This window comes from Ailuropoda melanoleuca, chromosome 4 (assembly GCF_002007445.2).
Source record: "Ailuropoda melanoleuca isolate Jingjing chromosome 4, ASM200744v2, whole genome shotgun sequence".
NCBI lineage: Eukaryota > Metazoa > Chordata > Mammalia > Carnivora > Ursidae > Ailuropoda > Ailuropoda melanoleuca.
The window spans coordinates 20035442-20059385 of record NC_048221.1 but is presented as its reverse complement, the minus strand read 5'-3'; the positions used below and the strand labels follow the sequence as shown (position 1 = coordinate 20059385).

The 23944-nt window shown below is 59.1% G+C and overlaps 4 protein-coding genes across 8 annotated transcripts in view; 2 read left to right on the top strand and 2 right to left on the bottom strand.

Annotated features, from left to right (window-relative positions):
* Window positions 1-1505: 1505 nt before the first annotated feature.
* On the bottom strand, window positions 1506-6796 carry ABHD14A (abhydrolase domain containing 14A). The gene is made up of 5 exons (XM_011224652.3): window positions 6622-6796; window positions 3716-3927; window positions 3423-3538; window positions 2063-2298; window positions 1506-1857 (listed from the first exon to the last, which is right to left on the bottom strand). The coding sequence occupies exons 1-5, from the start codon at window positions 6703-6705 to the stop codon at window positions 1753-1755; spliced, it is 753 nt and encodes a 250-aa protein (XP_011222954.2). The 5' UTR covers window positions 6706-6796; the 3' UTR covers window positions 1506-1752.
* Window positions 6797-7644: 848 nt separating this feature from the next.
* ABHD14B (abhydrolase domain containing 14B) lies at window positions 7645-11927 on the top strand. Of its 2 annotated transcripts, XM_034658403.1 has the most exons (5): window positions 7687-7782; window positions 8524-8599; window positions 8738-8973; window positions 10218-10459; window positions 10828-11927. In XM_034658403.1, the coding sequence occupies exons 3-5, from the start codon at window positions 8763-8765 to the stop codon at window positions 11005-11007; spliced, it is 633 nt and encodes a 210-aa protein (XP_034514294.1). In that variant the 5' UTR covers window positions 7687-7782; window positions 8524-8599; window positions 8738-8762; the 3' UTR covers window positions 11008-11927. The 2 variants fall into 2 exon arrangements, with proteins under 2 accessions (XP_002918999.1, XP_034514294.1); XM_002918953.4 differs by lacking the exon at window positions 8524-8599 and having other exon boundaries at window positions 7645-7782.
* Window positions 11928-12638: 711 nt separating this feature from the next.
* PCBP4 (poly(rC) binding protein 4) lies at window positions 12639-22761 on the top strand. 4 transcript variants are annotated; one of them, XM_034658398.1, is made up of 14 exons: window positions 12639-12802; window positions 16339-16434; window positions 18892-19032; window positions 19175-19198; window positions 19307-19339; window positions 19567-19683; window positions 19921-20052; window positions 20216-20344; window positions 20593-20667; window positions 20832-20876; window positions 20953-21016; window positions 21142-21194; window positions 21283-21452; window positions 21897-22755. In XM_034658398.1, exons 3-14 carry the CDS (start codon window positions 18952-18954, stop codon window positions 22183-22185), a joined length of 1212 nt encoding a protein of 403 aa, XP_034514289.1. In that variant the 5' UTR covers window positions 12639-12802; window positions 16339-16434; window positions 18892-18951; the 3' UTR covers window positions 22186-22755. The 4 variants fall into 4 exon arrangements, with proteins under 4 accessions (XP_034514289.1, XP_034514292.1, XP_034514288.1 ...); XM_034658401.1 differs by lacking the exon at window positions 16339-16434 and having other exon boundaries at window positions 22094-22761; XM_034658397.1 differs by lacking the exon at window positions 16339-16434 and having other exon boundaries at window positions 21897-22754.
* A 143-nt stretch (window positions 22762-22904) lies between these two features.
* The window catches only part of GPR62 (G protein-coupled receptor 62), a 2014-nt gene continuing 974 nt past the window's right edge, over window positions 22905-23944 (bottom strand). Inside the window, exon 2 of the mRNA XM_034657211.1 lies at window positions 22905-23913. Within this exon, the coding sequence (XP_034513102.1) occupies window positions 23487-23913 (427 nt within the window). The 3' untranslated portion in view covers window positions 22905-23486. The remainder of the gene's footprint in view (window positions 23914-23944) is intronic.

The window sequence follows — 23944 nt, the reverse complement described above, 5'->3', positions numbered from 1 at the left end:
CAGCCCCGGCCGGCTCCGCCCCGCAGGCCCCGCCCCCGCAGGCCCCGCCCCGCAAACCCAGGCGGCGAGCTCCGGGTGGTCCCGCCCCCGAAGGGCTCCACCGCCTGCAACCTCCAGATTGGGAGGGAAGAGAGGAGAGCAGACACAGACAGGAGAGGTTGCGTCTGCTCCCTCGGGCGCCCCTCCCTCTTGGGGTACAGCGCAGCAAAGTCCTGCCAGAGCTGGCCCCTGCCTGCTCCTCCACCCCCTCCCGCGAGTGTCTGACTTCTCCCCTTTCCGTGTCTCAGCTCCTCAGGGAGGTCCTCCCGGACTGCCTCAGCCTCCTGTGTGGAGAGGTGATTGGTCAATATCTGTCCCCTCAGACTGTACGTGCCACACCAGGAGGTCCATGTACCCGCAGGATTGTGTCGCTGGCGGGGCACAGAGCCGTGTCAGAGTGGATGCCCGGACACCGCGCCAGGAGCGGAGAATAGAGGGGCAGAGGGGCACATGTGTGACTTGGTGTGAGATCGTGCCAATGGGCGGCTGGGGGAGCTAATCCAACAGTGTGTATCAGCGTGTATGGCCGTGTGCGTGACAGTACAAGTGTGAGATGGTGGCTGGGTGTGGCAGCATCTGTGTGACAGAGGATGTCACGGTGAGAAGGTGTAACTGTGAGGCTGTATGACCGTGTGAGGGGGGAACAGCACAAAAGCATACACGTGGCATACTCTTGGCCGACCCTGTGCCAGGCTCCCTGGCTCTCCCACGGACACCGGAGAGGGAGGACAAAGAGGCACAGGTGTCCCACTGGCCACCCCCAGGCTGCACACAGCTGTAGCTGCCCACTCATGTGCCTGGGTGCCCTTTGTACTCTAAGCCAGGTCTGTCCCCTGCTGAACTCACCCCTATGGGCCAAGTCAGTGTGGGGAGGAGCAGAGCTGAAAACTTCAACCTCTGTGTCCAGAAAGGCAGGCTGGGAGGGGAGAGTAGGGGGTCCATCCCAACCCTCCTGGGGTTTAAGTCTGATCTGCTTGCTGACCCATATATACCTGGGGGCAAGCAGGCTTGGCAGTTCCCCACCAGTGCTATATTGTTAAACCACAGTCCCCACTTCCATCTCTACACATCCTGCTCCCTTTGGCCATAGGTCCTGCATTCCTGACTCGCTCAACTGCCAGACCCAGGATTTTCCACCAACCCCAGTGGTCACGCAGCAGTAGTAACACCCGTTCACCCTGACCCCCCTCAAGCCCCGTGTGGACAAGTGCTCCATTTACCCAGACTGAGTCAATTTGAAAAATAAATTTTGACCCAGGTATTACCATCATGCCCATTTTACAGGTGAGGACACTGAGTCACAGAGTGGTTCGGGCAGCCGGCTAGAAAGCAGCCCATGTTCTTAGCCTTGCCAGGTTGCTGAAGCCTCCTTCCAGCTCCCAGCCCCAAAGCAGCCCTGGATTTGCCTCCCACTCCCACCCCACCCGCCGCAACGCCAGGAAACAGGACCTGTCACTCCTCAGGCATGACAAAAAATGCATTTTTTATTGTGCCTGTGAGATGAAATGAGAGGTCCCGACTAGGCCTGGCCCTCTGGCCTCCACCCTCCAATCCCAGGGGCTGCCTCCCTAGTGGGGCCCTGGTCCAGACTCTCCAAGTTCAGGCCAGGCCTGGGCCCTGGTCAGTGGAGGAACTCAAGGCAGGCGGTCAAGGAAGGCAAGGAGGACAAGGTGGAAGTCTTGTGGCTTGTGGAGGTAGCAGGCATGGCCTGCGTCACGCAGCTTCACCACGGAGTGGGTTGGGCAGGTGGCGGAGCTGCCGCAGTGACTCCCGAGCCAGGATACGGTCCAGCTCCCCATACAGGATGAGAGTCGGGGTCTGCAGGGCAAGGCAAGGGGCTGTGATCCTGGGGCCCGATGGGGATGGACCCTCTAGCCGCCTCCTTAGGAAATCTTTCCCAAACACCCCATCTCTTTCTATCCAGATGAGGCCATGTGTCCTCCAAGTGAAACCTGAGTCCTTTCCCCCCATGACTCGAGCCAGGGATAGGATGCCTGATCTTTGGAAACCCTCCTTCCAGTACCTTCACGGCCCAGAACTGTTCCTGGGTGTAGTTCTGGGTGGAGGCGGGTGCAATGGGCACAAATCCACGCAGCTGGTGGTGGCCTCGGATCAAGAAAGGCAGGGCGTAGCGGCCACTCAGAGAGGGGCTAACCAATACAGCATTGCGCACCTCCAGGTCCCGCAGCGCTCGCTCCAGCAGCTCCGCCCGCCCTGCCTCTGTGCTGGCCTCCTTGGAAGGTGCTGAGTTCCCAAATCCTGGGAACAGCAGGAGACACTGGCTGAGGGAGGCTGGAAAGGAACTCATGACTTCCTGCCCACCACAGTGGGGGAAAGAGCTGAAGCACGTGGCAGTGTTACCCCAAACTTCCCAGAAGCTACTTGTTGTAATGGGATAGGTCTGCTAGAAAAGCATCTCTCATTTATTAGAGTGGCAAAACTAAAAAGACTGACAATCTGCAGTGTTGGGGAAAGATGCGGGGAAATGGGCACTTTCATCCATGACTGATAGGAGGATAAATCATGTAGCATATTTAGAGGGTAAGGTAGCATTTGTCAATGTTTTAAAAATGTGCATCCTTTGACCCATCATTTGTCCTTGGTAGTTACCCTACAGAAATTAGTACCTCCATGCTCAAAGAAACGTGTCCAAAGTTGCTTCAGCTTCGTGCCTCGGGCATTTCCACTGACCCTGAAAACTCAAAGTCAACTTACATAACCACCAGTGGAGGAGTGGGCAGATCAAACCTGTCCCTCCTGATGGCACACAGTACAGACAGGGGGGTTCACAGTGACTGGCCTGCTCTTTGAGATGTGGCGTAGGGGGAGAAAACCAAGCTGCAGATAGATGTGCTAAGCAGACTGGACACCAGTCATGCGTCTAACCTCACCACACAATCCTGCGTATTGTCTGTTTTTCTATATATGGAAATGCCCAGACGGGGTTGGGTACCCCCAAACTGCTGGGAGAAAATGTGGCATGGGTCTCTGAGGGCGTCGCTCTTGCTTGATTTTTAAAGACAAGAATGATAGCATAAATCATTTGCAAAGCTAAAAAACCAAAAAGCTACCTAGTTTGTCATAAAAAGTCCAGTGAGATCTCTCCATGCAAGGGCTCGTGAAGTGAGTCACCTTTCTATTTGCTCTGTGACATGCAACAGTCCAAATTCTAGTCCTCAAGGTAGAAAATAAAGACACAGACCTTTTAGTATTGCCATCTCATGTTGCAACCTGCCACTGCTTGTCCAGACATTGGGGTCCAAATCCCCCCGCCCCAGCCATACCTTAAGGCTTTTCTACCCCTCCAAGTCCTCCCTCTGGGAAGCTGCCCCCTTGTACCTGCTGGATGTTGCCTCCCTAGACCCTGGAGTGGGGGCTCTCACCTGGGAGGTCAAGGGCCACGGCCCGGTAGCCCCTCCGCGCCAGCAGCTGCAGTGTGCCCAGCTGCTCCCATGTGTGGGAGTTAAAGGCCTTTCCGTGGAGTAGCACCACGTCCACCCTGTGGGCACACAGGGAAGTGTGTGTCCCAGGGGGCTGGGAGTGGCCCTCCATTCTGTCTTTCTAGGCTTCTCCCACTGCCCTCCCAGGCCCTGAGCACCCTGACTTGAACTGGGGTCCCACAGGGGGACTCCCCTTGGACCTAGTCCTTCCACTACACCCTGAGGTCAGCACCCACCTGCGTGCCCGGTGGAGTGGCAGCACCTCGCGGTAAAAGATGGGGGAGTTGCCAGGGGTGAGACCAGCGAGGATTGTGACATTGGGGCCTCCCCAGAGCCAGGAGGTCTGCTCAGGGGGGCCTGGCAGCCCCACGTACAGTAGCAGCATGAGCAGCAGGCCCAGGCCCAGCAGGGCTACCTGGGACCGGCTCATGGAGGTCTGTACCACAGTCTGGAGGAGAGGAGAGGAAGAAGAGGCTGGGGCTGTGTCCCCACCAGGTCCCCTGGACCCCATCCCCAAATCCCACCCAAAAGCCCCCAGCAGAGGACCAGCTCAGCCCTTGCCCTTTCTCCTGCTCTGGGCAGGGGTCTGAGGGTTCATATCCAACTACTCCACATGCTGGGGCCAGGGCTCAGATACCCTGCAGCCTGAGAAGGAGCATCAGAGATGTCCCTGGAGACACAGCACACTCAATGACCGCCATCATCACTGTGCCAGCTAAAACCACTTCTATTCATCTGGTGCTTATGACCGCCAGACCCTGTGCTTGGCCCTTCACGTATGAGGGCTCATAAATCCACACGAGAACACTGGGGAGCAGATATGATTCTAGTTCTCTTGCAGATGAGGAAACAGGCTCAGAGAGGTAAATTATTTTGCCCAAAATGCAGAGTAGCAAGTAGAGGAACTGGGATTTGAACCCAGAGCTGGGCTGCTAACCACCAGGTTACACTCAGCTTGCCAAGGAAGAAACCATGGGCCAGGGAGTTGAGGGATGAACTGGAGCCTTGCTGGTGGACAGTAGTGAGAATCATCAAAAGTGAAAGACTAAGGACGCCTGGGTGGCTCAGTCGGTTAAGCATCTGCCTTCAGCTCAGGTCATGATCCCAGGGTCCTGGATCGAGTCCTGCATCAGGCTCCTTGCTCAGCAAGAAGCCTGCTTCTCCCACTGCCTGCTGCTCCCCCTACTTGTGCTCCCTCTCTCTCTCGTAAATAAATAAAATCTTAAAAAAGAAAAAAAGTGAAAGACTATGTGTAAAGCCCCATCTCACTGGTATGTTTGGAAATGGTTCTTTTTTTAAAATCACATTTCCTGTAATACTGCTTAAATCAGAATGTGTTTTCCAATTGATGGAAATATTCAATGCTCTATCTCAGCTGATATTAAGTGGGAGGAAGGTCATGGAGAATATCTGAGATGGAGAAACGCTGAGGCATGAGGGGAATGAATGGGGCCAGGGAGGGGCATGGTATACGTAGAAATGGAGGTTGGAGAGATGAATGCTCCCCTCGACCCCAGCTTCATGACCTGCTTCACGGACTCCTGCAGTCTGGGTCCTTCGCCTGTCCAGAGGACAGACATCAAGACCCAGGACCCAGACAGAAGGGTTAGCCCTGGCTTTTAGACTGCTTTGCCACTTCCTGGCTGTGTGTCTTCAGCTTGTCAATAAAATGGGGAAAAGGCTCACCTTGCATCAGCCCTCTCAAGTTTCTTTCTTTTTTTTTTTTAAAGATTTTATTTATTTATTTGACAGAGATAGAGACAGCCAGCGAGAGAGGGAACAGGGAGAGGGAGAGGAAGAAGCAGGCTCACAGCAGAGGAGCCCGATGTGGGGGCTCGATCCCACAACGCCGGGATCACGCCCTGAGCCGAAGGCAGACGCTTAACCGCTGTGCCACCCAGGCGCCCCAGCCCTCTCAAGTTTCTTGTGATACTTCGGGAATACAGTGGACTTGACCCAGGGCTGACCTGTCATCATTTCTCCGGCCTAGGATGAGTACACCTGCCTTATTCTCAGATTCCAGTAAACACATCTTTATTGGGTGCTAACTGGGTGCTGGCCCAGCTGGAAACCCATATTGGGCACCACACCCCTCTCCTGGGAGATTTGAGGGTGTTTCCCAAGCCCCCACCCCCAGGCTCCCAGTCGGGGGATGGGTGGGCAGTGGCAGCCCCTCTGGCGCTGATGGAGAGCCAGGAGCTGAAGGGAGGAAGAGACCGCTCTTCTCCTCCTTCGGACCACGAACAGCAACGTCCCACTCGGCGTTAGCCTAGGCTCCCACCCGTGAGAACCCATGCAGCCCTCTCCTTGCCGCGAGCCTGCCGCCAGGCAGAGGCGGGACCTTGGTCGTTGCCTTGGCAACCGAGGCAGCTAGCGCACTAGACTACGGTGGTGGGCAGCTAGCCCGCAAGCCAGCATTCGCTACCGATACCAGATAAGGCGTGGGGTCGGGTTAGCTGCACCCAACTTAGGTCCTTGGCATACGTGTGGACAGTGACACACGTACACACGTACACACGTGCACACAAACATTGAGTCTTGTCCCCACATGCTTTTCTTTGGCACAAGCTATTCCTGGCGCGTCAGGGACAGGCAGACACGCTTGGCCTGTGAGCAATCGATCCCTGGAAATACATACCCTCAAAATCAGGCGCACAGCCGTCAGGAAAGCAGATGGACAGGCACATACAATGCTTTCAAAATCATGCAGACCCTCAAATTTCCAGCACACAGTCATATACACAATCCTAAAACTACGCATGCATACAAGAAGCACACATGTACAGGCAAACAGACACACAGACACACATAGCCTCAGAAGCACACACACACAGGTGATACACACCCTCAAAATCACGATGTGCACAGAAATGCACACAGCAAACACAGACACAAGCGTACAGACCGACGCCCACCCCCAACATAGGCACGTAGAAACAGACACACACCACATCGACACACATCCAGACCCCCCAGAAGGCACGCAAACGAACGCCTGCACGCACACACAACACACCAACATAGGCACGCTCGCGCCTGCCACTCCCGCAGGACTCTGCCCCAGGGCTCCCGGGGCAAGGGGTGGAGCCAGGAAGGCCCGCCCCCGGGCACCCTGCAGTCTTCACTCCCCGGGGACACTCACCGGGCCGATCGGTCTGACCCGGCCGGACATCCCAGGGCGGGCCCCGCCCACGCGGAACCAGCAGCCAAACAGCGCCGCGACCATTGCGCTGCGCTCCGCCGCTCTGCAGGCTGCGGCCGGGACTCCGCGCCGGAGCGCCCGGCCCAGGAGGCGCGCTTGCGCAGTGCGCAGTCGCAGGCCCAGCACCTCCTAAACCCACGCAGGGGGGACTCCAGGCGGCGCCCGAAAGCGCGTAGGCCCGGCCCGCTGTACAGATTTTCCGGATTGTTCTCAGCCCGAGGGCGAGGGGACAGCCACCGGCTTCTTCCCACCAGACCATCTCTGTCGTCGGTCAGTCCCTCGTCTGTACAGTGGGGTTAAGGATAAGGATTGTCTTAAGCACCACAAAAGATGGGAGAAGCCTTAGCAGTGTCTGGAGAGGAGGCCTAGCTGTTCAGTATCAGACATTATTTTTATTTGGCAGCTCCAGGTCTCGGTCCAACCGCTGCCCCAACCCCTACAAATACACAGGCGCACGCACTCGGTCACAGCCCAGGGTGGCCTGTGCCTCTTCACTGCTCTTTATGGCACCTATCCTGGTGGGCGATGTGTGGCCAACGCCAGGCAGGGTACAAGGAGGCAGCGCAGGGCACGTAGGACTCACTCCGTTATAGACCCCCTACCAAACAGGCAACATCACACCCATTCTACATGCCAGGAAATAGGCTCGGAGACGCTGTGAAATCGGTCGAGGTCATCTGGCTGGACTTTGGTAGAACCCCGCACCAGGCACTGCGTGCCTGCGCACAACTCTGGGCCTGGGCGGTCAAGGCCAGGGATGAGCAGGGTGGGGAGGAGGAGGGAGCAGCAGGGATGAGATCCCACGAACCCTTCTCCGCACGCCGCATCATGTGCATCTGGGGCAGGTTGCTGGGGCCGCACCCAATCGGGTGCTCGGAGCAGACGGGGCCGAGGGGCTCGGGGAAACCGAGGCCGCTGGGACAAGAAAGATCTAGAGGCCGCGACCGGCTCTGCGACGGCTTGTGGCCACAAGAGGGCGCCACGCAGCACGGCCTGGTCCCCGCCCTCGGCCGGGCCACTTCCCCACTTCCCTGCCCCGAGCCCCAGTCGCCGCCAGCACTCGCCTGCCTCTTATCTTCGCGAGCCTACGCAGCTCCCCAGGTACCGGCCCTGCGCCCCCCGACCCTCTCTTTCTTCTGTCCAGTGAGAGTCCACCCCCACCTAGCCCAAGTTCCTCCCCTTCCCATCTCGGCTCCCCCGGTCCCCTCCTCGGGTCTGCCCCCACCCTTTCCGCGTGCGCCTTACCCGGCCCAGCGAGCCAGAACCGAAGGCCGCGGAGAGGACCGAGCGAGCCGCCGCGGCGCCGATGACGGTGCCCCTGACCACGGCGTCAGAGCGTTGGGCCCCGGCGCGCAGCGCGCTGGGTACTCCGCATTCCTTGCGGGCCGGAACTCCAAAACCTTTCCCAGCGCTGCGTTCCAGCTTCCGCCTCCGGAAAATGGGTTTTTAACTCCAACCCCAACCCCCTCCGGCCTGCAGTGCCAACTTACAAACTGTAACAGTGCCTCGAAGAGGAAGAGGTCAATGAGCAAAATAGCTATTCACTGTTGATTGAGCACTTATTATGCTCACTGTGTGCTAGGAACGGTGTCCAGCGTTTTACACGTTGAGCTCAGTTAATCCCACCCACCACCTATGAGCTGAGTACTATTGTATTATCCCCATTTGTAGAAAAGGAGAGTAACAGTGAGGACAGTAATCATAATGGGAGCTCTGAGCTCCATGTATTGAGTTCTAAGGGCGGGCACCCTCACTTGTCAATTCTCTCTCTCTCTCTCTCTCTTTTTTTTTTTTTATTAACTCCTTAGTTCTTGAGGTAGGTTTTATTGCTTCTTATTTCAGAAGGGGAAACCGAAGCCCAATGCCACACCGTTGAGTGGCAGAAGCATAAATGACACTCTGGCTTCCTCATCTGAAGGCACGTGGAGGGTTCTGGTAGCCTCCTGGAGGCCTCCTTGCCGCTCCCGGAGGGACCCCTGCCCTCTCCTGGCAGCCTCTCTGTCCCACGTGGGCAGGGTGTTCTGTGGCTCCTTACCCGTCTGGCCTTGAACCACAGGTGCTTCACCCGTACGGCGGCAGGGATGGCAGGTGTGGAGCTTCACGAGGGCACCGTCCAGGTGCAGGGCCAGAGCCTCTTCTTCCGACAGGCTCGGCCAGGCGCCGGGCAGGCTGCCCGCTTCTCGGTCCTGCTGTTGCACGGCATCCGCTTCTCCTCTGAGACCTGGCAGAACCTGGGCACGCTGCACCGGCTGGCTCAGGCTGGCTACCGGGCTGTGGCCCTGGACCTGCCAGGTACTTCCGGGGCAAGCTTCTGGACCGGGGTTGTGGGGGCCTCACCGGGGACTGGGTGCTGGGGCATTGGGAGGACCTAGCCAGGCTAGGGCCCACCCCCTGCCCCCAACCCTGGGCTTGACAGGGTGCCGTGCCCTCGACAAGGGCCTTCCAGTTTCTCCTGTCTCTATCCGGATGCGGTCTGGACACTGTCCAGCTGCTTCTAACCAGGTTGCCCGGGGCAGTATCTCAGTGCCTGTTTCCTCATCTGTAATGGGAGATATAGATTTTGGGGGTTGGCTCTAATGAGAATGGACTGAGATTACGTGCATATGGGGCCAGTACCCAGCATCTAAGAATCGGTGCTCAGCCAAGTGGAATTAAAATCTTTTGACAGAGCTGTAAAGATAGGCTCTGTTGGAAGCCCTAAGGAGTGAGACTGAGTCTCCTGACACATGTGAGGGCGGGGCTGGGCCTGGCGAGTGGCTAAGCCCGCAGTCAGGATCCCAGGTACAAGTCCTGAACTGGGTTCTGGAGTAGGGCAGGGTTAGCCCCAGACTGGCCGTCATAACTTGGACTGGTAGGCCCCAGCCCATGGAGCCAAGTATGACCCCATAGTTGACCTGCTCCCCTCACGGGCCATGTCTGGCATGGTTTCAGTGCCCAAGTGTGAGCCTTCAGGCCCAGATGGGATTGGTTCGGACGGTCGGTTGGACCAACCTTCCAGGTGAAGGTCTTGAGCTAATCTATTTGGGGAAGGTGGGGCCTGACTGATTGGAGGGGAGGTACATGGGTAGAGAGCCAGGTCCTCAGCCACTGTCCACCCTGCCAACCCTGGGACAGGTGCCTCTTAAGCAGTTAACTCAATTTTCAACACAATCTGAAATGGTAGATATTTTTGTTGTCTCCTTTAACAGACGGGGAAACTGAGCAGCCGAGAGAGGGGTGAGGAGACTTTCCTAAGGTCACATAGATAGTTAAGTGGAAAATGGAGACTTGGCCCCAGCTGCGTTGCACTTCAGAGCCTGGTCCTTTCCAGGACACTCTACCGCTGGGAGAGATGGGCACAGACGTAGAGGGAAATGCCTCATGCTTGCCACAGAAATGACAGATCTAGGCTGCTGTAGGAATAAACTTGGGCACTCTGTGTGCTGCTAGAACCTGGCACAGAGATATTGACCTAGGAGGGCTTCCTGGAGGAAGGGACTGTCTCTTCCATTTTCCCACTCAATGCCCTTGTCTTTCTCACACCCGAATCCCTGCAGGCCTGGGGCGCTCCAAGGAAGCAGCAGCCCCTGCCCCTATCGGGGAGCTGGTCCCCAGCAGCTTCCTGGCAGCTGTGGTGGACGCCTTGGACCTGGGTTCTCCTGTTGTGATCAGCCCATCGTTGAGTGGCATGTACTCCCTGCCCTTCCTCACGGCCCCTGGCTCCCAGCTCCGGGGCTATGTGCCAGTGGCCCCCATCTGCACTGACAAAATCAATGCTTCGGACTATGCCAGTGTGAAGGTATCCCTGTGTGGGAGGTTGAGATGCCCCTGCCACAAGCAAGAAAGGGTCCATTCTGGGGCCTTTCCTTACCTGGCAGCAGGGTAACCGAGGGGTGGCTTCTGGGGGGAGCTAAACTACCAAACTCTGCCCTTTCGGTTTACTTAGCAGCAGATTACTGTGCCTTGGTCTGTGCTGAACTATGTGCCGGGGCAGACAAAAATCCATGCCTCTGTCCCCCAGGAGCTGGGGCCTCTTCTACCACCCGCTGGGCCAGCTTGTCTCTCCCCCACATTTGGGGTGACCCCAGGGACAGACTCAAGTGACCTCTAGGAGGTTGGGGCTGGTGTGGCAGATCGCTGTTTACTGTTTCCCTTTCGTTTCTCTAGACCTCAACTCTTATAGTATATGGAGACCAGGACCCCATGGGTCTGACCAGCTTTGAGCACCTGAAGCAGCTGCCCAACCACCGGGTGTTGGTCATGGAGGGGGCAGGGCACCCCTGCTACCTTGACAAACCTGAGGAGTGGCACACAGGGCTGCTGGATTTCCTGCAGGGGCTAGCATGAGACCCAGCCCTGCTGGCGGGGGTGGCTGCTGGCCTGCCTTGGGCTCTCTCTGTCTCCTTCCTCTCTCCATGGGTTTCTGCTTGTCACCCACATGCAACAGGTGTGTCTCTGTCTATCTGGGTTCTTGTCTCTAGGGTCTGTCTTTTCTTCTTCCTCTTGCAGTGACAGACTAAGGAGGTGAAATCAAGAGGAAAAACCTCAGGAATCAAGAGATGTAATCTGGTGGAGGGTAATCCATTAGATGGGCTTCTCCTATAGGCTTTCCTGTTCGCTTGCACCCCTTCCTCTGCCGGTGCAGCCTCCCCATGCTGGCTCCAGCCTCTTCCCCCAGCTGCTCTACGGGGCACTCACACCTCCTACTCCTGCCTCCGAGACCACAGATACATCCATGCCCACGTGCCTGCTTACACATTCAGAGCCATCCATGTTCCCAGAGATGACCCTTCACTTGGGAGCAACCGCATAGGTACGGGCAACTCTGGACTGACATCACACTGTCACCTACAGCTTTGCATTCCATGCATCCACAAACATGCATTCTTGTGCTTTCACACAAGCGTTCACATGGGCACATGCACCCTCCCAACCATGCCGAACCCCACTGTCCAGGAAGGTGGAGACGCTAGGGGCCAGTGCTTTGCAGGAGGCCGTCTGCCAGGCTTAAGGGTAGCCAGCCCTGAACTCCATTCACCCACAGGTTGCAGCTGGCCCCAGACCAGAATCACTGCCCGGTAGGTGAGGGCCACCCCTTGGAACCTCCGATCTCCCTGCTTTTTCCCCCTTTCTGGGTGCTCTACACCTCCCCAGGTTATGAGGCCTGGATCTGCTCAGCCAAGCTTGTTTCCTGCCCTGAGGTTTGGGGGTTGGGGAGACGGAGAGTGGAGAGTGGAGGTCGGTGAAATAAAGTGATGCAATTAGACCCCGCAGGCTCTCGCTGTCTCCGGAGCGCCGCCCCTCCTCTGCCCCCGGGGACCGCCGCTGTGGGCCCTTCCCCCACCCTGGCGGGACCAGATGGTCCCCCTGCCCTTTGTCCACCGGGCCAGATGGAGGGGAAGGGAGATTGGATTCCCCTCCCACCCACACACAAACACCCAGGTGCCAAGAGACTCAGCTGTGGGGGGAGGTGGAGGTCAGTGGGACCAGCCTGAGCCGATTACGGAGGAGAGGGGGAGGTAGATCTGCTCCCTGGGGGGTACGGTGGGGGAAAGAGAGGGCTTGGGGACCGTCCAACTCCTCCCATTCCCTAGCAGAGTACACGACTGCGCCGCGGCCCTTGCGACCCTAGCCCCAAAAAGGCATTCTGGGGGTAGCTTTGGGGGAATGGCGGGGCGGGGTGCACGGGATCACACCGCTCTCAGGCCCCTCCTCCAGCCGGTCGGGTAACCTGTCCGGGCCGGACTAGGGCCGGGCCTCGCGGAAACCGTGGGTGGCTGAGGGGCGCGAGTCTTGGTGGGCGAGAGCCCCGCGCGGGGATGGACGGCGCAGAAGCGAGGAGAGCCGGGAACCGGGCCGGGCGGAGGGTCGAAGCCCGGATCCGAGGCCGAGATGGTGGAGCGGGGGGCTCGGCGGGAGGCGCCGGGCGGGCTGCTCTCGCGGGCAGAGAGCGCAGGGGCTCGGGGCCGCGCGGCGCGGGGGGCCCGCGGCTNGGCCGGGCTCCGCGCCTGTCAAACCCCTCATTGTTCGCAGCTGATGTCACTCGCAGTTGTGAGCGGCCGCCTCTCCCGGGGACAATGTGGGACTGAGCGGCCCAGCCGCCGCGCCGCCGCCGCTGCCGCCGCAGGACAACCCCAGCGAGGTAGGGCGCGGGCCGGGCGGGGCACCGCGGGACGCGAAGTTTGGGGGTTCGGCCGGGGGGCGGGGAGCCCGCGCCGGAGTCTACAGGCCGGGGTCCGGGTTTGGGAGACTGGGAGACTGAGAGGAACGCGCTTCCCTGTCCCACACGGGCCCAGGCCTGCACAGGTGGGGGGCGCTACTCTGCCAAAGGAGCCCCCAGCACCAGGGAGGGCCTTCCTGGACCCGAGACCCCAGATTTGAGGCCCACATCCCACCTGCTGTGTCTGTTCTTTGGACCTGCTCTTCTCTCCACCTCCTGCCTTGGGTTCTGGTTCTGCTCCATCTCTATCCCCATCTGCCATTCCCCTGCAGTTCCTGGCTCAGCACACACCCCTTCCCATTCTCTGCAGTCCTTGNGGGGGGGGGGGGGGGGGGGGCAGGCAGGCACCTCCGGACCAGGGGTGTGTGGAGATGACAGTCGGGGGCTCAGAGTGGTCCCTCATGCTCTGTGGTTCTTCAGCCCCTCAGCTCTGACCTAGCATCTAGTTGGCGTCCTGGGGGGCAGGGAGTGTCTCTGGATACTCACTTCAGCCTGGCCCCCATGCCTGCCTGGCCAGGAGAGGGAGGTGCCCACCTCCTCACTCCCCTATCCCAGGCCCGCCATCTTGAGACCTGTGGCACCCAGTGCTCCGCCCGGCTCCAGCACCCTGGGGAGTGGTCTTCAAGGGGATGCACCCAGGGCCAGCTGCATTCCCTCCTCCCAGAATGTGGGCTCTTGGTCCCCACCAAGCCCACAATGTTTACCTTCATGCTGGACCAACAGGGCATGTGTCCCTAGGGCCCCTCCTTCTCCTACAAAGAGCTCTTAGACCCCAGGACTCTCCAGGAGCTTAAACCTTAGCTCCAGCCCTCACTCTTTCCTGAGGTTACCCTCATAGCTTCAGGGCCAGCCCCTGGAACCCTATCCTTTTCCCATGTGAAGGTCCCCTACTCCCTCTGGGCCCTGGAACCCCGTCAACTTCCAAAGCACCCCCATCCCAGCCCCCACCCCCCAGCCTTCATCAGCATGCAGGCTCCGGCTGCCCAAACACAAGGGGATTGTTCTTCTTGCATGCTCAGGGTGGGGGGCTGGGAGCAGGCGGCCCACACACCCTGGCAGGCCCAGGCCACAGGGAGGCTGGCTTTGCCCCGCCCTGTGTCCCCAGACAGGCTCTGTCCACCCTCCCTACTCCCATCCCTGCCCCCCTGCAGCCTCCATCACCATTGCCCAGTGGCGTTGACCTCTTGAGGAAAGAGCTCTGAGCCGCACAGGTGGACCCCTGGTTCTCCCAGCTCTGCCAGTTGCCTTTCTTGTAGCCTTATAAACAAGCGCCTTCCTCTCTGGGCCTCAGGTTCTGAGTTGGTGAAACCCATGCCACTCCCCAGCTCTTCTTCCAGCCTCGCTTTCACATGGGAAAACCCATTCTGGGCCACTAGGAATTTCAAAGCACAGCGCAAATCCCCCACCCCAGTGACATGCTCTGGGAGCCCCTAGACCCAAAGAAACAGCAGGAGCAGGGGCTAAGGGTACTGAGGAATGGAAACTGGGAATTCTGTCCGAGCGGGTCCTGGCTCTCCCATGGGGCTGGTCCCCCGAGCCCTGAATCTTCTCACCCCATCCTCACTGTTACTCTGAGACCCTCAGCCCCATCTCTGGTTCCTAATGCCTCCAGGCCCTTCTCCCTGCACTCGGAGCGTGATCCTGGCTCCTGCCCTCCTGCAGGAACTCCTACCCTCCTGGACAGTAGTAGAAAGATAGGCTTGAAAAAGCCCATTTGGGCTCCTTTGAGCTGAGTTGGGGCACAGAGGCCTGAGGGATTATATCTGACTCGGAAGGTTGGGGAGGACTTCACAGAGGAGGTGGCATTTGAGAAGGATTTTGACAGAGAGTGAGGAGGATGGGTGTTTCAAGCTGGGAGCAGCCCAGGCAAAGGCCCAGAGGCTGGAGGTACTAGGCATGTTTTGCAGCCTGGTGTGTAGGGGGGAAGGGGTGGAGATGAGACAAGAGAAGCTGACAGGGGCCAGATCATGAAGGGCCTCGAGTGCCTATCCCTGGTGATCAAGCTTTATTCCCTGGGTACTGGGGAGCCAAAGATGGCTGTGGAGCAGTGGAATGATCCAGTCTCCAGCATGGAAAATGGAAGCTAGAGACCTTTCTCAATTTGGGTGAGGCAGTGAGGGGATGGGTATCAGTCAGCGGGTGGCGCTGTACCAAGTAGCTGTGTCCTTTCTCTTGGCTCCCAGTCTGGCCTGGGCCTGCCTCAGTTTCCGTGCGAGAACTCTTAAGGGGTTGCCGAATGACGCTTTAAAGAGGCTGTAGGATTTCTGGCACAGCCAACTTGTCAGAGCTTCCCTTTGCTGCTTAGCACTGAGTCTACAGGGCAGCCTTGGGTCAGGAAGCCAGAGGGTGGAACTCATTGGACCCCATGCTGTTCCCCTGAAGGCCTGTCCTCCCCTGACTCTCCCAAGAGGTGGTATGAGTGGCCGTCCTGGGAGGCTGTAAGGCTGAGAGGCTGGGTGCATGAGTCGAAGGATACTTGTGGTATCCTTGTGGAGGCCTGGGTAATCACGAAGGGGGAGCATACCCAGAGAAGGGAACAGGCAAGGGAGTCAGGATCCCTCAGTGCTGATCTCCCCATGCCCAGTGTCCACCTCCTGCCACACCCTGCTTCGTCCGCTGTCCTGAGCCATCCCCAGCATCACTGGGTGTGGCCAGCATGGCTGCTTTTGGATTAGGAGTAGGAGGCTGCTAGGTTGGAGCCTGATGGTGCTGAGGGGGATGTCAGGGGATATGAGGTGGGGGATGAACTTGGAGACTGGCCCCCCCACCTTCTCCCTAGCCCAGGTGGGTCTATAAGCCCTGGTTGGTCCAGACACTGGCTAGCAGAGCCAAGGGAATCCCCCAAGGGGCGGGCCAGTCCACTTGAGTTGCCTGGCCCCAGGAGCCCTCCCCTCCCCCGGATTGTTCTTGCTCCAGAACAAAGCCAGGGTGGACACTTGATCCCTGCATGTGGGGGGGAGCTGGCTAAGCCCCCGGCCCTTTGATTGGGCAGCTGTCATGAGAGAGAGACAGCTGGGGGGGAGGGGCAGGAAGGGGCAGCCGCCATCGCTTACACAGCTGTCACCCCCCCCCACCCCCTCCAGCCTGAGTGGCAGGAAGCCAGGGACAGAAGGAGTGGGCACTGGGTCTGGGGAGGGGGCCTGGGGAGCAGGAGGGAACACCCGAGGTCAGAGGCAGAGGCCTGGTCTGAGCTTGATATGTTCTGCCAGGGAGCCCTGCTGACCAGAGGGGGCTGGGCACCCCCAGAGGTGAGCTGGAGGTCAGTGTGGCATGACAGTGTGGCTGCCGTGTGGGTGGCCCAGCGGGGACCCAGGGCCCACCAGCAAATGATTCCCTGAGAACTCTGGTGAGGGTAGAAGGGGAGCCAGCATGCCTAATAGGGCTGCTTGTTCTTAGGGCGCCTAGGAGAATAATTTGGGGGATCTGTGTCAGGAACTCCTATTCTCTCCTAAAAACAGGAAAGATCTTGAGGGTCCCTCAGAACAGGAAGGACACAGAGAGACTAGCACCAGCACCGCCCCCCTCCCAGTCCCACACGAACACATACAGCACAGGTGGGTAAACTGAGGTTCAGGTCAGATGAAGGCCTGGCCAAGGTCACGCATGGAATTTGGGGCAGGGGGCTCTGCTGCAGACCCAGGGATCTTTTTCATGGCAGGAACTCTAGTTTTGGCCACGTTCTAGCCCCTTTGCCCTTTTTTCCTCAAGCCTTATGATCCCAAAGGTGATGTGGCAATGGTATGGGGACAGTGTCAGATCTCCCAGTGGTTACCACTCCAGAGGAGTCCCTGAGCCTCAGAACATTCTGGAGCTTAAGACTGTGGCTTTGGACAAGTTGTCAGTCCTTTCCAAACATGACCCACATATACGAGCCAGGCAGGGGTCTCAGGAACTACTAAAGCCTGCTCCCCACCTTTGAAGAACCTCTCTCCAGGAAGAGGACTGACAGACCCAGCCGGGACAGCCAGAAAGAGGAAGCAGATGGGCCTGTGATAGAGAGCCCCATGCTAGCAGGTAGGACCACGCTGGTCCCACCATTCCCCACCTTTCTATGACCTTGGGCAGGTTACAGACCCTCTGTTGGCATCAGGTTCCCTTCTGTTTGGTGAATTCATCTGTTCAGCTAACCATTATGTTCTGAACACCTTTTCCAGTCTGGCTCTGGCCTGAGCTCTGGGGACACAAGGAGAAGGTGGCCGCCTTGGCTCCTGCTCTAAGGGGCTCGCGAGCCTGGCTGTCCAGGGAGATCAGAAGCTAAGCACGTCATCGCAAGTGCTTTGCTGGAGGAAGTGCGCGCAGCTGGGGGAACGTTAGCAAGGGCAGCCAGCATGAGGCTGGCCAGGATGCTCAGAGAGCACAGTCCCTGGATCCACTGTTGACCTCTGACCGCTGGAGAGCCTATGGGCAGAACTCAGGCAGAGGGAGGAGCAGGTGCTGGGGAGACGAGTTACCGAGGGCTTGAGGGGACAGCGTTGTCACCCAACGGTACAGACGAAGGAACAGGCCTCATGCCATACAGTGGCTCCTTGGGCTTCCTGAGAAAGCCAGGCTGGGAGCACCCCCTTCCTACTCCATGCCCAAGCTCTGGCTAGCAAGGGGGTACCAAAGAGGGGACTGGACAGTGCTTCACGCCCTTGACCTTCATTTCGGGATAGGGCAGGGGGCTGAGGAAGAAGGTGTCCAGAGGTCTCCAGAGTGCTCTACGCAGACACACACATCCTTGGCTCCCACACCCTCCTGGGCAGAAGGAATTTGCTGGATTCGGTCTTGGCCTTGGCTGAGCTGTGGCACCAGTTGGTTCCACGCCATTTTCCTCCTTGGGTTCTGGTCCCCCAGTTAGCTCCCCATCAAAGCTGAGCCTTGGTGGGAGACAGCCGCTGGAGGAGAGGGATTTCCAAGCAGGATTAAGGTTCAGGATTAAGTTGGGGCATGAAAAGGGGTCGGGTAGGGAGGGCTGGCGGCTGGGCTAATCCCAGAAGCTAATCTCTGGCTCCTCCTTCCTCTGTCAGTTTATGGCCTTGACATTTCCCAGCCCCCAAATCCCTTTCTTACCCATCACCCAGTCCCTAGGGGAAACATTCTCTCCATTTTATAGGTGAGGAAATTGAGACCGGGAGCCCAGTGACTTGTTTCTGGCACAGTAGAAAGGGTTCCAAGAGGGGAAAGTGGCCCCTTCTTACCTCTGCAGACACAGGAGAGCAGCGCCGTGCAGACTGCTCGTCTCCTGACACCACTCCCCTCGCCCCACATGCTGAATGAGCCCTGCTCCGAGCTGTCTGCAGGGAGCCTCTGTTTTAGGGACCTCTGGACGTGGGGCTCCCAGCCCATGTGCCCCCCATCCCCGTAAGCCTTGGCCAGGCAGGAGGAAGGCTGGGGCAAGAAAACCCTCCTAGAACCTTGCTATTTTCACTTCTACCCTCCTTTCAAGGCCTCCGCATGGCTCCCCATGGCTGCCCCAGCCTCTGCTCCAGCTGCAGCCCCACACTCTTGTCAGCAGGGTGGGGGGAGGCTCTGGTCCCTGGATGCAAGTGCTTCTTATTGGAAGTAACTTTTCAACCTTAACTGTGTTTTCAAGGCCCAATCCCTAGGGGTCCACTCTTCCAAGAGGTCCGAGAGGAGGCTCCCCCCTCTGGACTCCCATAGGCCTCCTGGTTAATTCTTTCTTCTAATGTACGCGGGAAAGGGACAGATGCCCCCGGAGACTGGCTGCCTCCCACACACGTGCTCAGCTCTTTTGAATTCTCCCAACTCTTTGGGGGTAGGACTTGGTAGTTTCTTCTTATGGATGGGGAAGCGGAGGCGAGGGTGGGTTCAATGAGCCGTCCAGGCTTACACAGCAAAAGAGTAACACACAGGGGTACCGGCCAGCATGACACTTGAAACTGGGGGTCTACACTGTCTCTCTTCTGTGGGAATTTGGTCAGTCTGACTCTGAGGTCCCCACATAAGGGCAGGGGGACCCAAAAGAGATGGGAGCTGCTCTCTAACCCCTCTTCCGCTGCCCCCACCAGAGCCGCCAGGCACCGTGGACGCACTCCTAGGCCGCTGTGGCCCCAGCCCCGCTTGACAGGATGAGCGGCTCAGACGCGGGGCTGGAGGAGGAGCCGGAGCTCAGCATCACCCTCACACTGCGGATGCTGATGCATGGGAAGGTGAGTGGGTACAGCCCATGGTCAGGTGTGGCCGGCCAGGAGTGTGAGCTCCTGTGTCCTGTCTGCTAGGTCCCCTGTCCTAGTGGAGGGGCTGGGCCTCGGGCCTTGGTCCCCCCTGACTCCACTCTTGTCTTGTTTGCAGGAGGTTGGCAGCATAATTGGGAAGGTAGGTGCCCAGTTCTGTTCTCTGTGGACCTCACCCTGAGGCCTCAGGCCAGGTCAGAGGGTAGTGACCGCTCAGGCTAAGAGCCATTCCATATTTTTTCTTCCACAGAAAGGAGAGACTGTAAAGCGAATCCGGGAGCAGGTGAGGATGGAGTTTGGGAGAGCTGCCCAGGGCATCTGGCTTGGAGGGGAGGGGAGATCCCTGCCCCCCCTTTTCCCTGAACGCCACCATTTGGGATGACTAATGAGTGCCCTTGGATGGTAGCTGTTTCCAGCGGTGGGCTGGGGCTTGGTGGGTGGGCAGCACACAGGTTCCTGGCAAGGAAGTGGAGAAGGAGCCCCACTGCCCGGCCTTGTCTGTCCCCGCAGAGCAGTGCCCGGATCACCATCTCTGAGGGCTCCTGCCCCGAGCGCATCACCACCATCACCGGGTCCACGGCCGCCGTCTTCCATGCGGTCTCCATGATCGCCTTCAAGCTGGATGAGGTCCGTGGCTGGCTGGGCTGGGAGGCGGGGGGTGGTTCCCCGGGCCGGGGGAGCAGGGCTCTGATTCCACACAGTGGCTGTAGGTGGCAGGGAAGGCCAAGCCCAGGGTGGGCAGGGTTTTTTCATCAGGGTAGGACCTGGGGAGGGATTCTCTCCTTTAAACCCCAGCAGGAAGGTGCTCCCGGGGGTGGGGGAGCAGTAGGGCATGCACAGCCAAACCACAGTCTTCCTGCCCAGGATCTTTGCGCCGCTCCTGCAAATGGTGGAAATGTCTCCAGGCCTCCGGTGACCCTGCGCCTCGTCATCCCAGCAAGCCAGTGTGGCTCACTGATCGGGAAGGCTGGCACCAAGATCAAGGAGATTCGGGAGGTGAGGAGGAGGAGGGGGATGCTACCCTCACAGAGTCCTGCCCTTCACTTTAGAGAGGGGACCTGAGCTTATGGCTTCCTGTCCCCTGGGGAGCTCAGAGCCTGGGCAGCCCTAGTCTGGATTATGAGGGCAGCCAGAAGTGGTCCCTGTTCTCTGCTTGCAGACCACGGGGGCCCAGGTGCAGGTGGCAGGAGACCTGCTGCCCAACTCTACAGAGCGTGCTGTCACCGTGTCCGGGGTGCCTGATGCCATCATCCTGTGTGTGCGCCAGATCTGCGCTGTTATCCTGGAGGTGCTACCCTGGTGCAGGGAGAGGGGACAGGGGATGGGCCCTGGGCCTGCCTTGTCAGGCCCCCAGATCCTATGCGTGTGGCACCAGGTGGAGGCAGGGCAGGGCTGCAGGGATGGACTGGGAGCTCCAGGATGTCGGGATGCATTTACCTGGGGGCCATAGGGAGGGCCTTGGGAACACAGGGCCCTTGGGGAGGTCCGGGGGGCCTGGAGGGGCCTGATCGAGCCTCCTCGATTTGTGCCTTCCAGTCCCCACCCAAAGGAGCTACTATCCCATATCATCCGAGCCTCTCCTTAGGCACCGTCCTTCTCTCTGCCAACCAGGTGAGGTGGAACAGTAGGAGGGGTGGGAAGCATTCCCGGAGAAGGGGGATTGAGATGGGGGAGGGATGGAAGAAGGACTTGGGCGCTGGCAGGGGGGAGGAGCGACTGGCCAAATTGCTCTGACTTGTCACAGTAATCCCCTTTCCCCCACTTTGTCCCCACAGGGCTTTTCCGTCCAGGGTCAGTATGGGGCTGTGACCCCCGCTGAGGTGAGTGACCGTAGCCCCAGGGACCCCTTCCGAAACAAGGCCTCCTCTGACTTCTGACCCCTCTTCTTTGGTATAGGTTACGAAGCTCCAGCAGCTTTCGGGCCATGCGGTCCCCTTCGCCTCCCCCAGCATGGTGCCAGGTGAGTGGCCCTGCAGAAGGAGGCAGGGGCGACACCCCCGGGGCCAAGCAGCACCCCCTGGAATGTAAATGGGGAGGTAGGGAAGGCCCAGAACCACGTCCAATCCTTCTCCTCCTCCCTCCCAGGACTGGATCCTGGCGCGCAGACCAGCTCACAGGAGTTCTTGGTTCCCAATGACGTGAGCAGAGGATGGGGTGGTTTGAGGGTGGATCGGGGGGTTCTGGGGTCTGGGCCCGGCCCAGGGTTGAATTCCACTCTCCCCACAGCTGATTGGCTGCGTGATTGGGCGCCAGGGCAGCAAGATCAGTGAGATCCGGCAGATGTCAGGGGCACATATCAAGATCGGGAACCAAGCGGAAGGTGCTGGCGAGAGGCACGTGACCATCACTGGTTCCCCTGTCTCCATCGCCCTGGCCCAGTACCTCATCACTGCCTGGTGAGTGTGGGGTGGGGGTGGCCCAGGTCACGGGGCTTACGTGTCTGTGAAAGGCACACTTGGGGTGGGGAGAGCCGATCTCCCTTCTCTGTCTCTGTCTGGGTGCGTCCTCTCCCTCCCCGAACCCTGCCTTACCCACTCCATGTGGCCCCATCTTCCCCTCTACATCCATCCCTCGTGTCCTCTTTTCCCTTATCCCATCCCCGTCTCTTTCCCCTGGGTTTCGGCCTCCCTGTATCTCCCCTCACTGAGTACCATACCCGCTTATCCTTTCTTCCCTGTTTATCCCCACTCTTCTGCCATTCCCATCCTCTCCCCAATATCCACCCCATGTCATTATTCTTGATTCCTCTGTCTTTCATCTAACCCCCCCATATTTACCCTCACTGCCCCTCTCTTACCCCCCACTGTTCCCTTCATCTTCCCTCATATCCCTCTCTCCAGTCTAGAAACGGCCAAGTCTACCTCTGGGGGGACGCCCGGCTCGGCCCCCACAGACCTGCCTGCCCCCTTCTCGCCGCCCCTGACGGCCCTGCCCACAGCTCCCCCAGGCCTGCTGGGCACACCCTATGCCATCTCCCTCTCCAACTTCATCGGCCTCAAGCCTGTGCCCTTCTTGGCTCTACCACCTGCCTCCCCAGGGCCACCGCCGGGCTTGGCGGCCTACACTGCCAAGATGGCAGCAGCCAATGGGAGCAAGAAAGCTGAGCGGCAGAAATTCTCCCCCTACTGAGGCCGGCTGTGGCACTGGCACAGGGGCAGGCAGGACCACCGGTAGGGGGCTGCCTCTGCACCCTTCCTGCCCAAGGAGACTCCGCCCTGGGGTCCCAAATGCCACTAATGCCCAGACGCATGGATGCACCCCCCACCCAGCCCGGGTCTGTGGGAGTTCCTCCTGTCAGAGTGGGAGCAGTTTCTGGCCCAGGGTCTGGGAGCTGCAGCTGCCCCAGGGTAGGGGGCTCCACCCCCTCTAGCTCTATGCTTGGATGCAGGGAGCATCCTTAGTGCCCCCACTTCAGAGGGTCACTCATGCACTCCCCATCCCTTAGGGCTTCCCAGCTGACTGCCCCCCCTGTGGGGATCAGGGAGGAGGGCTGGGGGGTGGCTGGGGGCCATGCTTCTCTCCCCACCTCCCCGCAGATTCCTGCTGCTTCCACTGATACCCTTTTGACTGGAATGGACTGGCTGGGCTTGGCAGAGGGCAACCCAAAGAGGGGACCCTGCTGGGCAGCTGGGGGAGTGGCATGGAGGCGGGGGCCGAATTCTCAGCAGCAGACACTCTGTACAGTTTTTTCAATCCCTGTTTTTGAATAAATATTCTCAGAGACCAGGAAGCTGTGAAATATTGTGGGTGTTGGCAAAACCTCCAGAGAGTGGGTGTGGCCAAGGCCCCGGAGGACCCCATCTGTGACTCCACCAGTCCCCACTGGGTCTTGGCCTCTTCCACATGCCAGTTCTGGGGCTTTGGGGTCCTTTGGGGGTCATATTGTCCAACCTCCTGCCTCTGGCACCGCACTGATCCAGTTGCTTTCTGGGCATTTTAGAAGCTGGCAGAGGAGTTCCTGTAGCTTTGTCCCACCTCTTCTCCGTGCAGATGTCAGGGAAGTCCTTCTGAGTGTCTCTCCACTGGTTCCTCCTGCTGTGGCTGTTACCTAGACCTTGCCTGGCTTGGTCCATCCCTTTGGCTGTAAGCCCTTAGGGCCCTCTTCTTGGTGATCCGGCCCACCTCCTCTCCTTCTTTGGCCTGGAGACTATCCATGAATGTCCAAACCACCTAAGCTGAGATGGTCCAGGATACAGATGGGAAAACGGGCCTAGGGAAGGGTAGGTCTGTATACAAGACTGCAGGGTAGGGCCCAGAACCCAGGATTCCTAGCTCCCAGAAGCCTATTAGGCTGCAGGCCCCCTTTCTCCTGTTCCAGAGCCAGAGATGCAGGCAGGGCACCTGCCCGGAACTGTGTAGGAGGCTGGATGGGCTCCTGATACCACCATCCTTCCTCCAGTCTCATCTCAGCTTGGGAGACAGATCTCCTCTCAGGTGGCCCCTGGCATACTGAAGCTCTCCCTTCTTGGCAAATCTGGGGCTTGTTCTGGTGCCTCAGAAGGGCCTAGGGCAGGGCTCTCTGAACGTCCCTGGAGGTGCTGCAGAAGTGCCGGCAGGTGCCAGGCCCGCGGAGCGCAGACCCTCTGGGGCCGGGGCAGCACCTGGCGGGCGAGGCGACCCAGTGCCCGGCGTACGGGGCGCTGCAGCAGGCCATACAGAAAGGGGTGAGCCGCGAAGGCCGAGTAGGCCACCCAGGTGACCGGCGCCTCGGCCACTGCAGCCTGCGCGGCGGGCGCCAGGCACGCACAGCCGTAGGGCAGCCAGCAGGCTGCGAACTGGCCCACGGCCAGCGCTGGGGCCAGGGCCGCTTTGCCCCCGGGCAGGCGAGGCCGGAGGGGCGGCAAGATGGAGAGGCGGCTATCCAGAGAGTCGGAGCGCGGCCGGGAGC

Excerpts from the sequence above, each read along its gene's own strand:
- ABHD14A (XM_011224652.3), bottom strand. The coding sequence starts at position 6,705 with ATGGTCGCGGCGCTGTTTGGCTGCTGGTTCCGCGTGGGCGGGGCCCGC. Across the intron at positions 2,299-3,422 it reads CGTGGCCCTTGACCTCCCAG|GATTTGGGAACTCAGCACCT; the intron begins GTGAGAGCCCCC and ends TGCTGTTCCCAG. Across the intron at positions 1,858-2,062 it reads AACAGTTCTGGGCCGTGAAG|ACCCCGACTCTCATCCTGTA; the intron begins GTACTGGAAGGA and ends CTTGCCCTGCAG.
- ABHD14B (XM_002918953.4), top strand. The coding sequence starts at position 8,763 with ATGGCAGGTGTGGAGCTTCACGAGGGCACCGTCCAGGTGCAGGGCCAG. Across the intron at positions 8,974-10,217 it reads TGTGGCCCTGGACCTGCCAG|GCCTGGGGCGCTCCAAGGAA; the intron begins GTACTTCCGGGG and ends GAATCCCTGCAG. Across the intron at positions 10,460-10,827 it reads CGGACTATGCCAGTGTGAAG|ACCTCAACTCTTATAGTATA; the intron begins GTATCCCTGTGT and ends TCGTTTCTCTAG.
- PCBP4 (XM_034658398.1), top strand. The coding sequence starts at position 18,952 with ATGAGCGGCTCAGACGCGGGGCTGGAGGAGGAGCCGGAGCTCAGCATC. Across the intron at positions 20,345-20,592 it reads TCTGCGCTGTTATCCTGGAG|TCCCCACCCAAAGGAGCTAC; the intron begins GTGCTACCCTGG and ends TGTGCCTTCCAG. Across the intron at positions 20,877-20,952 it reads GGGCTGTGACCCCCGCTGAG|GTTACGAAGCTCCAGCAGCT; the intron begins GTGAGTGACCGT and ends TCTTTGGTATAG.